A 10,926-nucleotide genomic window follows, 5' to 3' on the forward strand; every position below is an offset into this window, starting at 1 on the left:
AAGTACTCAAAACCGAAAATTTATATTTATCATTAAATAAAGGTATCACATTAATTATAGGAGTGTTTACTTACATGTTTGAATATTTGACGTGATGGATATCCGAGAAAAACATGTGCTACAGAGTCTAATTCATGGACCAACATGTGCTACAGAGTCTAAATTCAAGAAAAACATGTGCTACAGAGTAATTCATCGACCAACATTGTTGATTGACCGTGTGAATCATACAAAATAACATATAAAATAAGATGACGGGTCCAATACTCTAATTAGTATAATAGAAAGACCTAAGTACGAGGATTAGGAAATTATTGATTTTTACTAAGATTAATCATGGAAGGTCATTAACTTCAACCCTTTCACAAGAAAGATAAATTATTACATAATTAAAGCCGGAAACGAGGATTATTAATTATTAAAATAACAAAACACATGATTAGTTCGACCGCTTCATGTTTTGTGCCGCCGAGTAATGTCCAAGGTTTCCCACTTAACGCAATAAATAAGGAAGAAACATAGTATATTGCTCGGTTTTTAAATGAATATGTGAACAGCATATATAAAGATAAAAGTTTAATTCCGAAATTAATCCCTCTACCTTTTAAGAATTGAGAAATAGTAACTCTACTCTATTTTAATCTGGTTATCGTACGTCATTAGTCTAGCTGTTAGTAAATATATAAAATTAAATTGTCTCTCTTTGATAATTTGTTGTGTATAAATTATTGAATTTTTTTTTCTAATTCCTTACATATAAAATGTTGAAGTTGTTGATGATAAATAGGAAATATAGTGGTTTAGGGCGGTTTAAAAGGTTGAAAGATTGTGATAAATTGATCAGTTGATCACGGTTTATCTCTTTTAATGTGGAAGGAAGATTACATTAACAATGTTCAATCACGATACAGTCTATCTAAGTCATCTAATTGGACAGACTTTTAAAGTCTGTTAAAATATAAAGATGAAAAGTTTGACATATTAGGAACCAGAGACTAAATCTTTAATTATCCTAAAATAGAAGGATTGAATCCAAATTTAAAACCAAAATAAAATTTGTTTAGAAATGTGCGATTCTTATGTAGTTCCATATTTACCTAAGGTCAACGGTTTTAACTGAAAAACGGACGCATGCACGTGTGACTGGTTTACGAGAAAAAAATATTTCAACCAGCTAGACTGGATATCGATAATCGATCCATTAATTTTGAGTTCATTTGAATTCCCGCCCGCCCCCCAATTTCCGCCTTTGTCTAGCAGTAGACACGACATTACAAATAAAGTGATCTCATTGGTAGATTTAAGGTTACCCAATTCCCAGCCACACAAAAAGATCTTGTAATATAACTAAGGATAAAGTATACAATTGGCCACCAGCTATACGATACTACTTTATTGAGTATCTTGACTATAAAAAGTTACAAAAAATCCATCGACTATAGTAAGTTGCTTTATTAAGTCTATCGACTACTAAAAGTTAGAAAATGATCAACCGGATATTCATTATGTTTCAAACTCATCCTTTTTTGTTAAAAAATTAACGGTCATCTGAGTTGGATGTTAACATGCTGACTGAGATATAATAATCGTTTGAGATTATTAGATCATATTTATCATATCTCAATCAGCACGTTAACTTACAACTCAGAATATCGTCAAATTTTAACAGAAAATGATGAGTTTGGAATATAATGAATAGTTAGGTGATAATTTTGTGACTTTTAATAGTCAATGGACTCAACAAAGCAATTCTCAATAGTAGGAGGATCATTTTGTAACTTTTCATAGTCAAATGACTTAATAAAATGATATCATATAATCAAGGGACCATTTATATACTTTACCCTGTAATTAATTAATATTCACTCCATGTAGTGCGAATTAATCAGATATATCTTTTTCAAAATGGTGGTCCATAATATATATATATATGGCTTTCGCTGGCTCTTACATTCTCGCAGCTAGGGTTGTAAATGAGACGAGACAGATCGCGAGCTATTCGAGATCGACTTGATCAAGGCTCGATAAATACTCGGATCAAATGGACTTGACTCTAGGTCGAGCTCGACTCGATTTCTTAACGAGCCGAAACGAGCTACTCGATATTCGACTCGAAAAGCTCGTGAGCAGCTCGAAAAAAATGTTATATTATAATTTTAGATTTTTTAAAATTACATTATTAAAAATACATTATTGATAAATATAAAATTTTAAAAATATATTAAAAATTCTATAATACAACTAAGATCCCTTATAATTATGTGATATGATTTATGGTTTAGGGTTTAGAATTTATGATTTAGGGTTTAAGGTTTTAGTTATGCACATGAAGGTAACATACAAATTATGCAAAATGATGTTATGTGACTCCTAACTATTACCTAAACTAAAATGTGCTAACACGATACATACATGCATACGAATGAAATGCAAATGCACATACATTAAGATGAAACAATATAAGATTAAACCTACTATTAATAACTTAAACTCATATTTTAAAAATGCCACGAAGGACCAAAACAATATAAAATTGAAAATAGACATATAAAGTAGAAATTACTCATTAAATTAAACAAGCTAACTAAGGGATTACAATGTCAAATAATTAAAATTACAAGACACAATTAAAAATAAGCACAAATTAAAGGAACACATAAAGCAAGATATCTAGGGTAAAAACTATTACTCTAATTCATTTCCCCTCAAACTTTCCTTGGCTAAAACTTCCCCTCGCCGTTCTCCTCTCAAACCTCGTCCACTCGCCCCTAGCAAAAACCCACAGCCACCGTGGCCTAAACGCTACCCCAAGACTCGGGCGACAAAGGCAAGCTCCTATCGGGGAAGAATAGAAACGGAGGCTGCTACTGCGGCGACCATGGTCAGTTTGGCTGGAGGGTTATTGGCGATGCTTAACGAGAGCAATCCTCAGTTGAAATATCACGCACTTTCTAATTTAATTAGCTTCGTTGATCAATTTTGGCCAGAGATCTCCACCAGCGTTCCTATCATGTAAGCCTGAGTTTTTTTCTTTGGCATTTTTCTTTTATTTAGTTTGGGTTTAGGTGTCGGTTGTTTTGATCTGATTCGTAGGTGAGGAAATTGGATGAAACGAAGTGAAGAAAGTTATTCTTGATGTTTTGATTTAGCTATACTAGAAAAATGACAATTTAGTTTGACATTCAGTACGTTAAGTGGGTAAATTTCAAATTTTGGTAAGCTTGGGTTGTTTTACTTGTTCTTGGAGATTTAGCATGGTTCAACTTTTCCGTTTTCGATTTTTTATTTAGCTGGAAGAGGGTGAAAATTTGGATTCAACAGCTATATTGTGTCCATTCTTGGTATGTGATAATTGATTACTTTAGTTAAGCTATATGTACTGCATAAGTTTCATATTGGAAAGAACTAAAAGCAATTATTTTGTAATGTAGTTAATAATTTGTCACTTAGGAAATTGAACTTTACAGTGAATAAAAACAACGGGGATTGGAGTGAAATAGGGATGGGGATATTAGGTTTATCTTCACTTATCTGCTTTCAACTTATTTAAATTTATTATGGCAAGATCTGTTTCTTTCATGGGTAGTTTGTATAGGTTAATGGGCCTATAAATGGGAGCGATTCTAATTCAAAGTAGAGTACTTAATGAGTTTTGGGTGGGTATATTGATCTTATGCTTGCTTTTTTCAGAGAAAGCTTGTATGAAGATGAGGAGTTTGGCAAGCATCAGAGACAACTTGCTGCTTTTCTTGTCTCGAAGGTCCTCCTCTCTTGTTCACCTCAGCCTGCATTCATGTGCATATGCATGTTCATAACCAGATGCTTGTAACTGGCATAGTTTCTGGAAAGTGGAAATTGAACCAATGCGTTCCTCTAGTAAAGGGAAAAAAATCTGCACTTCTTGATCTGCATCTTTTGTTTTTTCTGGACAAGTTTTCCTAATTGAAGTTACCTATTTAGCAAATGTTTGTAACCCAACAAAGTAGTCCACTTCTGAAAGACTAACGGGAAAAACCCAAGTTTAATATAATTTATTATAGATCATATATATCTATGTATGTATATATGTAGGTAAACATATGTATGTAATATTTATAATTGTTATCAGATTCCATCATGTTAAAAGATTCTTATGTGTTTAGAACCTGTTCTACAACCATAACTACTCTTGTTTGCATCCTATAAAGTTTCTGAAATGAGTTCATATTATCATAAAAAAATGTATTGGTGATGGTTGATTAAAGGGAAAATTATTTATATATTTTAAATGTAATATAAGATTTTTGTAGGTTTAAATTCGAGTTTGAGTTCGAGTTTGAGTTCGAGCTTGAATCGAGCTTGAATCGAGATCGAGTCTCGAGCTTCAATCGAGCTCCTGATTTTTTTTGAGTTCGAGCCTTTTCGAGTTCGAGTCGAGTTTCAATATTATATTTCGAGTTCGAGTCGAGCTTGGAAATTTTAGGCTCGCAAGTTTTCGAGTTGAGTCGAGCCTACATTTAAAGTTTTCGAGTTCGAGTCGAGTTCGACAATACTCGAACTCGACTCGGCTCATTTACACCCCTACTCGCAGCTAAGCGATGGGTCAGTGAGTTGAGTTCATTGGCTCAGCTTACCTGCTCGAAAGATTTTGAATCAAAATCAAATCAAATCAATTCGATTTGGAATTATATTGAATAATAAAATATTATATATTCAAGTTAATTTTAAAAATATGTAAATAGAACGAATAAATTTCTTACTATTTAAATTATTATATAAGGACAAATTCAATCTTTAATGTTTTCAATTTTACCTTTCGTTTATAAAGATGATTCAATCTTTTATCTTTCTATTTCTAGTTAGACTGTTTTGGCTTCCACAGAAATGATAATTAAATTGTTAAATTTTTCATGGTGTTGCAAATAACAATGGAGAGTTATTATTTCATATACCGATAGGGGAAAGCATGTCTCACAAACGTATATATTTGAATATCATTTAGCATATTTAAATGCTATACTCTAAATCTTAAAATCTTAAACTTTAATCATGCGATAATTGGACAATAAAAAGATTAAATCACTTAAAATTAATAAATACTTATTGATTATTAAATGAACTGTTTAATTCGAACATTAAATTATTATAATTTAATTTTCCGATAAACACATTAAAATTGAATAAATTATTTGACACGACTAACTCTTTGGTCAGAAATAGAAGTTATAAATTTAGAATGTATTCTCTCCATAAAATGAGGGGTGTAAACAAATGGTCCCTTCCCTTGATGTATACACTTCAAGGTGTAATTATCAATTTCATCTTTCATTTTACAAAAATAGTAAGTTAATCCCTATGCTTTAATTTGTTATAATTCAATCCTTATACTTTATAATTACTAGTAATAAATTAGTCTAATTAAGCAACGTTGGTAAATGGTAAATGTTATTGTTGCTTCGCAAAAAAAAAAGTAATTAAGCAATTTATATGTGCTCTTATTCTTGGAGTTTTTAAAACTTTTTTAGCATAATTCATATTAGGAAATGAAATCTTGAAATTTGACCAATCGGTACAAACCGTGTACTTTTACTATTTTTTGCCATGGAGGAAGATTATTTTATAGGAGGACCAGTTTGGTATAATACAAATTATAGAGTACCTTTTAGGAAAAAGACACTATTTTTGTTTTGTTTTTCGTGATCCCATAGTAAAGGGACGAAACCAGATGTAATCTCGCTTTCTTGCAACTGGATTGAAATTTCTTCCCCAAAATACCCACAATTCTCTTCGTAATACCAAGGCATACCACCGGAGTTAAGAAACCATCCGTCGATTGTGTCCACGTACATGAACTCGTTCCCTGACTCAGCCGATTCATAGCTCTTCCCTAGACTCGGCAACTCCACTATCTGGCTCAGCTCTTCCGGGACCGAAACGTCGTCCACATTCGGTGACAACGATGACGTGGAATCCGATAACGACAGCGATGAAGATGAAGTGAAGTCGATGTTGCTGTTGTCGCTGGTAGTATTATTAGTTAAGAACTCCATTGAAGCGGCTTTGGCGGCGGCGGCTTGGACGTCTCGTGGCGAGCTAGAAGCTGGTCGGGGAAACGAGTCGGCAAGTTCGGGGAAGTTTAGAATCGCCGAGTTGCCTTTTATACTCAAGGCTGCAACGTCGTGGGCGCGTGCGGCCATTTCGGGAGTCGAGAAAGTACCTAACCAGATCCGGTTCTTCTTACGGGGCTGTCGGATTTCGGATACCCATTTGCCCCACGCCCGCATTCGCACCCCTCGGTAAACCGGTTGTTTGCTATTACTACTATCAATCTGACGCTTCTGCCTCTTCGAGTCCGTACCCAGTTCTCTTTTACCTCCATAAGAATCAGTACTTGACTCGGTTTCCGAGTTGAGTGAGTCACCCATTACTTGGTTTCTGAAGGGAAAGAGAGGAAGAAAAGATACGGAGATAATAATAGACGGAGGGAAAACGTGGTTATTTAAGTGATCACACTGATACACGCACAAACACGACCACTCTGGCCTTTCCTTATTTCTATATATTATATTATGCTCTTTGTATTTTTATGTTATTTTTTATATAGGTTAATATTTCATGTATTAATAGGATAAATTCTATATGCCATTAGCGGCCGATATATGTAGTTTTGATACGTCAACTGTATACCTATTCTCGCGGCCGAATTTTGATTGGGTCCGGAATTGAGTTTCGACGTGAATAAATGAGTTAGAGTCGCCACCGATCAATTAAAAACATTTAGGTGGATCTGACACCATCTTACATGATATGCGTTTTACCAGAAATGTGTCGGGTTCGGGAGTCCGTTACAGTCAAGGAAAGATTAGTACCCTTAAACCGCCCTTTCAGTACCAATTAATTTGTCGGTTGTCTTAATCGCGAAAAGTAAAATTTAAAAACCCGATTTTAATTGCTTATCTTTGATTGGTTGGAATTCTTCTAAAAATAAGTCGAAAATGTTAGAAAAATATTAAATAAATGAAAAAACGTTCAAAAAAATGACAAAGAATAAAAAATAATAATAAAATAATAAATCAAAAGGAGAAAAAAATAAAAGAAAAATAAATAAATCAAAGAAAACAATAAAATAAAAAATAAAATAAAATATTTAAAGGATTAAAATAATAATTAAACCCAATGTAAAATAGTGACTAAAAATAAAAAATTTATAAATAGTATGACCAAATTAGAATATCAAAGGAAATATAAAACATTTAAAATCAGTAGCTAAAATTAAATATTTATAAATTATAGGATCATATTTAAAATAATTAAACATAACATAATAATTAAACTAGTGACTGAAATAAAAAAAATGGTAAAATAAAGACTCCAATTAAAATATCATAAAATTACATTAACAGCCAAACAACAAGAGTACCAAAACAAGGGGACTAAAACTGCTATTTCCCAATGCTTAAAAAATGCACAGAAGCTCCCTAACAAAACGACGTAGTTTTGGTAAATATATATATGAAAACCAAGGCTTGTTTAAGTCTTACCCCAAACACCCAAAAAAATCCCCACAGGCGTAGATCTAAAAAAAGTTTTAATTTTTTTTACCCTTTCGTTTTAATCGGCGACCGACGATCTCTGCCCCGACAAAGCTCCTCTGTGCTCCTTCGCTCTTGATATCTTTAATTGCTTTATTTTATTTGTTGTTTTTTTGGTGTTTTGGTTTTGGTTATTGTGATTGTTTTTTGTTCGATGTTGTTGCTTCTGTCGTGGCTCCGTCGTGTTTGATCGATGTTTACTGTTGGTTACCTGTGTTGGATTGTTGTTTTGCCTCGTTCTTGTTGTTCAATTGATCGATGGTTTTTGTGCCCTCTCTTCTTCCTTGCGTTTGGTTTCGATGTTGGTTTGTTGTTGTGTTGATGGTGGTTCTGTGTTTTGATCTTGCCGTGGATCGATGATTCTCGGTGTTGGTTCTTGTCCCTGGTTCGATGATCAGGTGGGTATTTATACCCACCACCGGTTCTTGTTAGTTCTGCCCTCAATGGGCTATTATGTTATTCTCGGGTCGTTCAACCGTTCGTGTGACTAGTCATCCCAGGATGGGTCAGTCCCGTGATGTCGGTCGAACGTTTTGCGTGATTGGCTTGATCTCATTGACTATGCGGCGCCTTGACAAACTTTTGAAACCCTAGTCCGGGATTGGGCTGGGTCAGGCCCAAACCCGATTAGGCAGCCCCTTGACCTGGACCGAATCATTGGACCCTGGATCCAAAATCAATAAAGAAAAAATAAGTAAATAAAATTAAATAAATAATAAAAAAATAATGTTAATATAATATATAATAATATATTTTTAAAAATTATATATCATATATTTGTTTTCAAAATAATTATTTTCAAAACCATATATAATATATTTCCAAAATATTTTAAAACTATATATTATATATATTTTTTCAAAATGTTTTAAAAACTATATATTATATATATTTTTTCAAAATGTTTTAAAAACTCAATATTATATATATTTTCAAAATGTTTTAAAAATTATATATTATATATATATGTTCAAAATGTTTTAAAAACTATATTATATATATATATATTTTCAAAATGTTTTAAAAACTATATATTATATATATATTTCAAAAATCATTTGCAAAAAATAAAATAATAAATAAATAAATACATACGAAAATGAGTGTCTAAAGTTGCCCCTCTTTGTTCTTTTTTGTGGAACGAAAAATAGGACAAAGATAAAATGACACAAATTTTCGTTCGGTAGAGTTTAAAATTGACTATGATATTTAAATTAAGAATAACTCCCTGTCGAATTGAGTTGCGGATGACTCCTCCGTAGCGAAGTCGAGTCCATCTTGCAATGATATGCAATTGAAGCCGTAGTTCGGAATTTGAATCGGAATATGGCTTCTCGTTGCCAAATTGTAGTCAACTTCGGTCTTCTTCTCGGTTTAAAGATATCGGTTTGAAAATTCGACTGGAAAATAGTTCCTTGACTCCACCATGTGGTTGATGTGTCATCGAGCTGAATGGAATCAAACTCGATGGTTTCTTGTCACTAAAGCATAGTTAACCTAGGTCCTTTTCTTGACTTAAAGACCTTGGTTTAAACTTTAACCGGAAAATAGTTGATACGTCATCGAGCTGAATGAAATCGAACTCAAAAGTTTTCATTGACAGATAACCCTTATCACCTTGAGTTATACTGTACTAAGCTGAGAGTTTGCCCCAGATCTTCTTATTGACTTAAAGACCTCAGCTTCAACCATAAAGTAGTTTCTCGAGGCTACCACATGGTTGATGTGTCTTCGAGCTGAATGGAATCGAACTCGACTTAAGCTACGTTGTAATCTAAAATGCCCTTGAGCTTAATAGAATCAAACTCGAAAGTATTTGTTGACAGATAGCCCTTCTCGCCTTGAGCTATGCTATAAATTTGATATACCTTTGAGGTGAACGTAATCGAACTCTAAGGTCTTTGCTAATAGATAACTCTTCTTGCCTTAAGTTATGCTGTAAGTTTGATACTCCTTTTAGATGAATGTAATCGAACTCGAAGGTCTTTTGTTGACAGATAACCCTTCTCGCCTTGAGCTATGCTGTAAATTTGATGTGCCTTTGAGCTGAATGTAATCGAACTCGAAGGTCTTTTGTTGACAGATAGCCCTTCTCACCTTAAGCTATGCTGTAAATTTGATATTCCTTTAAGCTGAATGTAATCGAATTCGAAGGTCTTTGTTGAAAGATAGCCCTTCTCGCCTTGAGCTATCCTGTAAATTTGATATGCCTTTGAGCTGAATGTAATAGAACTCAAAGGTCTTTTGTTGACAGATAACCCTTCTCGCCTTGGGCTATGCTGTAAATTTGATGTGCCTTTGAGCTTAATGTAATCGAACTCGAAGGTCTTTGCTGACAGATAACCCTTCTCACCTTGAGTTATATTGTAAGTTTAATATGCCTTTGAACTGAATGTAATTGAACTCGAAGGTCTTTTGGTGACATATAACCCTTCTCACCTTGAGCTATATTGTAAATTTAATATTCCTTTGAGCTGAATGTAATCGAACTTGAAGGTATTGGTTGATAGATAACCCTTATCGCCTTGAGTTATGCTGCCAATAATTCCTTTAAGTGAGAAATGACTCCCCTTCACGGGTCTAAGCTGGTCATAATTCTTCAGGTGGTTCCCCTTAGCGGGTCTGAACCAAGTGAGATGATCTTTGAGTGACTTCTCTTTGTTAGAAAGACAAGTGAGGTAGTCTGTCAGTCGGATATCACCTGTCTTAGAGTTGAAAAATAACCACTTGTCATTGAGTTAAACTGAACTGGATTCGTTCTGAATTGGCTCTCAAACCCGTCTTAAGTTGATTATAAGATTTTTCAATCTTTCAAAATGTCAAGTTGCTTGAGGTGTAGCTTCTCACTGCTGAGTTAAGAAAACCATCGATCTTTAAAGGATCTTTTGAATCGAGTATCTTTCGTCTTGAAGTTGAAACTTGACTCTAAAGTTGCAAAAATTATGTATGCAAAAAATGATAAATATGATGCTCTTAAGTATGCCTGAGATGCATGCAACATAAATTGATTCTGTTTTATCTCCTGAATGGAGCCTCATTTTGTCTGTTGGTCTTGTACTCGGAATCGACCATGCCCCATTTTCTTCTCGGGTTGCAGCCTTTCACATTTGATATTGTCTTGTTTGAAAACGTTTTTCTCCTTTCTCTTATTTTAGAAGGGAAAAAAAGACATAAGAATTCTGTAAAACATTGCTCCTAAATTCAGGCTTGCAATCGAATCAAATCATAAACATGAGTTCAAAGTATATCAAAGGAATCAATAGCTCTTTTAATGCTTTCAGAGTTATAGCTCTTTGACAAATATCCGAATTGATGAGTTGGCTCCAGGTTGGCTTCCTAATTTCTAAGGTTTCGA

The 10,926-nt window shown here is 33.6% G+C and overlaps 1 protein-coding gene across 1 annotated transcript; it reads right to left on the reverse strand.

Annotated features, from left to right (window-relative positions):
* Window positions 1–5,620: 5,620 nt before the first annotated feature.
* Window positions 5,621–6,404, reverse strand: LOC120144459 (ethylene-responsive transcription factor TINY-like). Its single transcript, XM_039158501.1, has one exon. It carries the CDS (start codon window positions 6,402–6,404, stop codon window positions 5,628–5,630), a length of 777 nt encoding a protein of 258 aa, XP_039014432.1. The 3' UTR covers window positions 5,621–5,627.
* Between the last annotated feature and the right edge of the window lie 4,522 nt (window positions 6,405–10,926).

The sequence above is a fragment of the Hibiscus syriacus genome, unplaced genomic scaffold (assembly GCF_006381635.1).
Source record: "Hibiscus syriacus cultivar Baekdansim isolate YM2019G1 unplaced genomic scaffold, ASM638163v2 tig00002317_pilon, whole genome shotgun sequence".
Lineage (NCBI taxonomy): Eukaryota > Viridiplantae > Streptophyta > Magnoliopsida > Malvales > Malvaceae > Hibiscus > Hibiscus syriacus.

Coding starts and splice junctions, on each gene's coding strand:
- LOC120144459 (XM_039158501.1), bottom strand. CDS start 6,404: ATGGGTGACTCACTCAACTCGGAAACCGAGTCAAGTACTGATTCTTAT.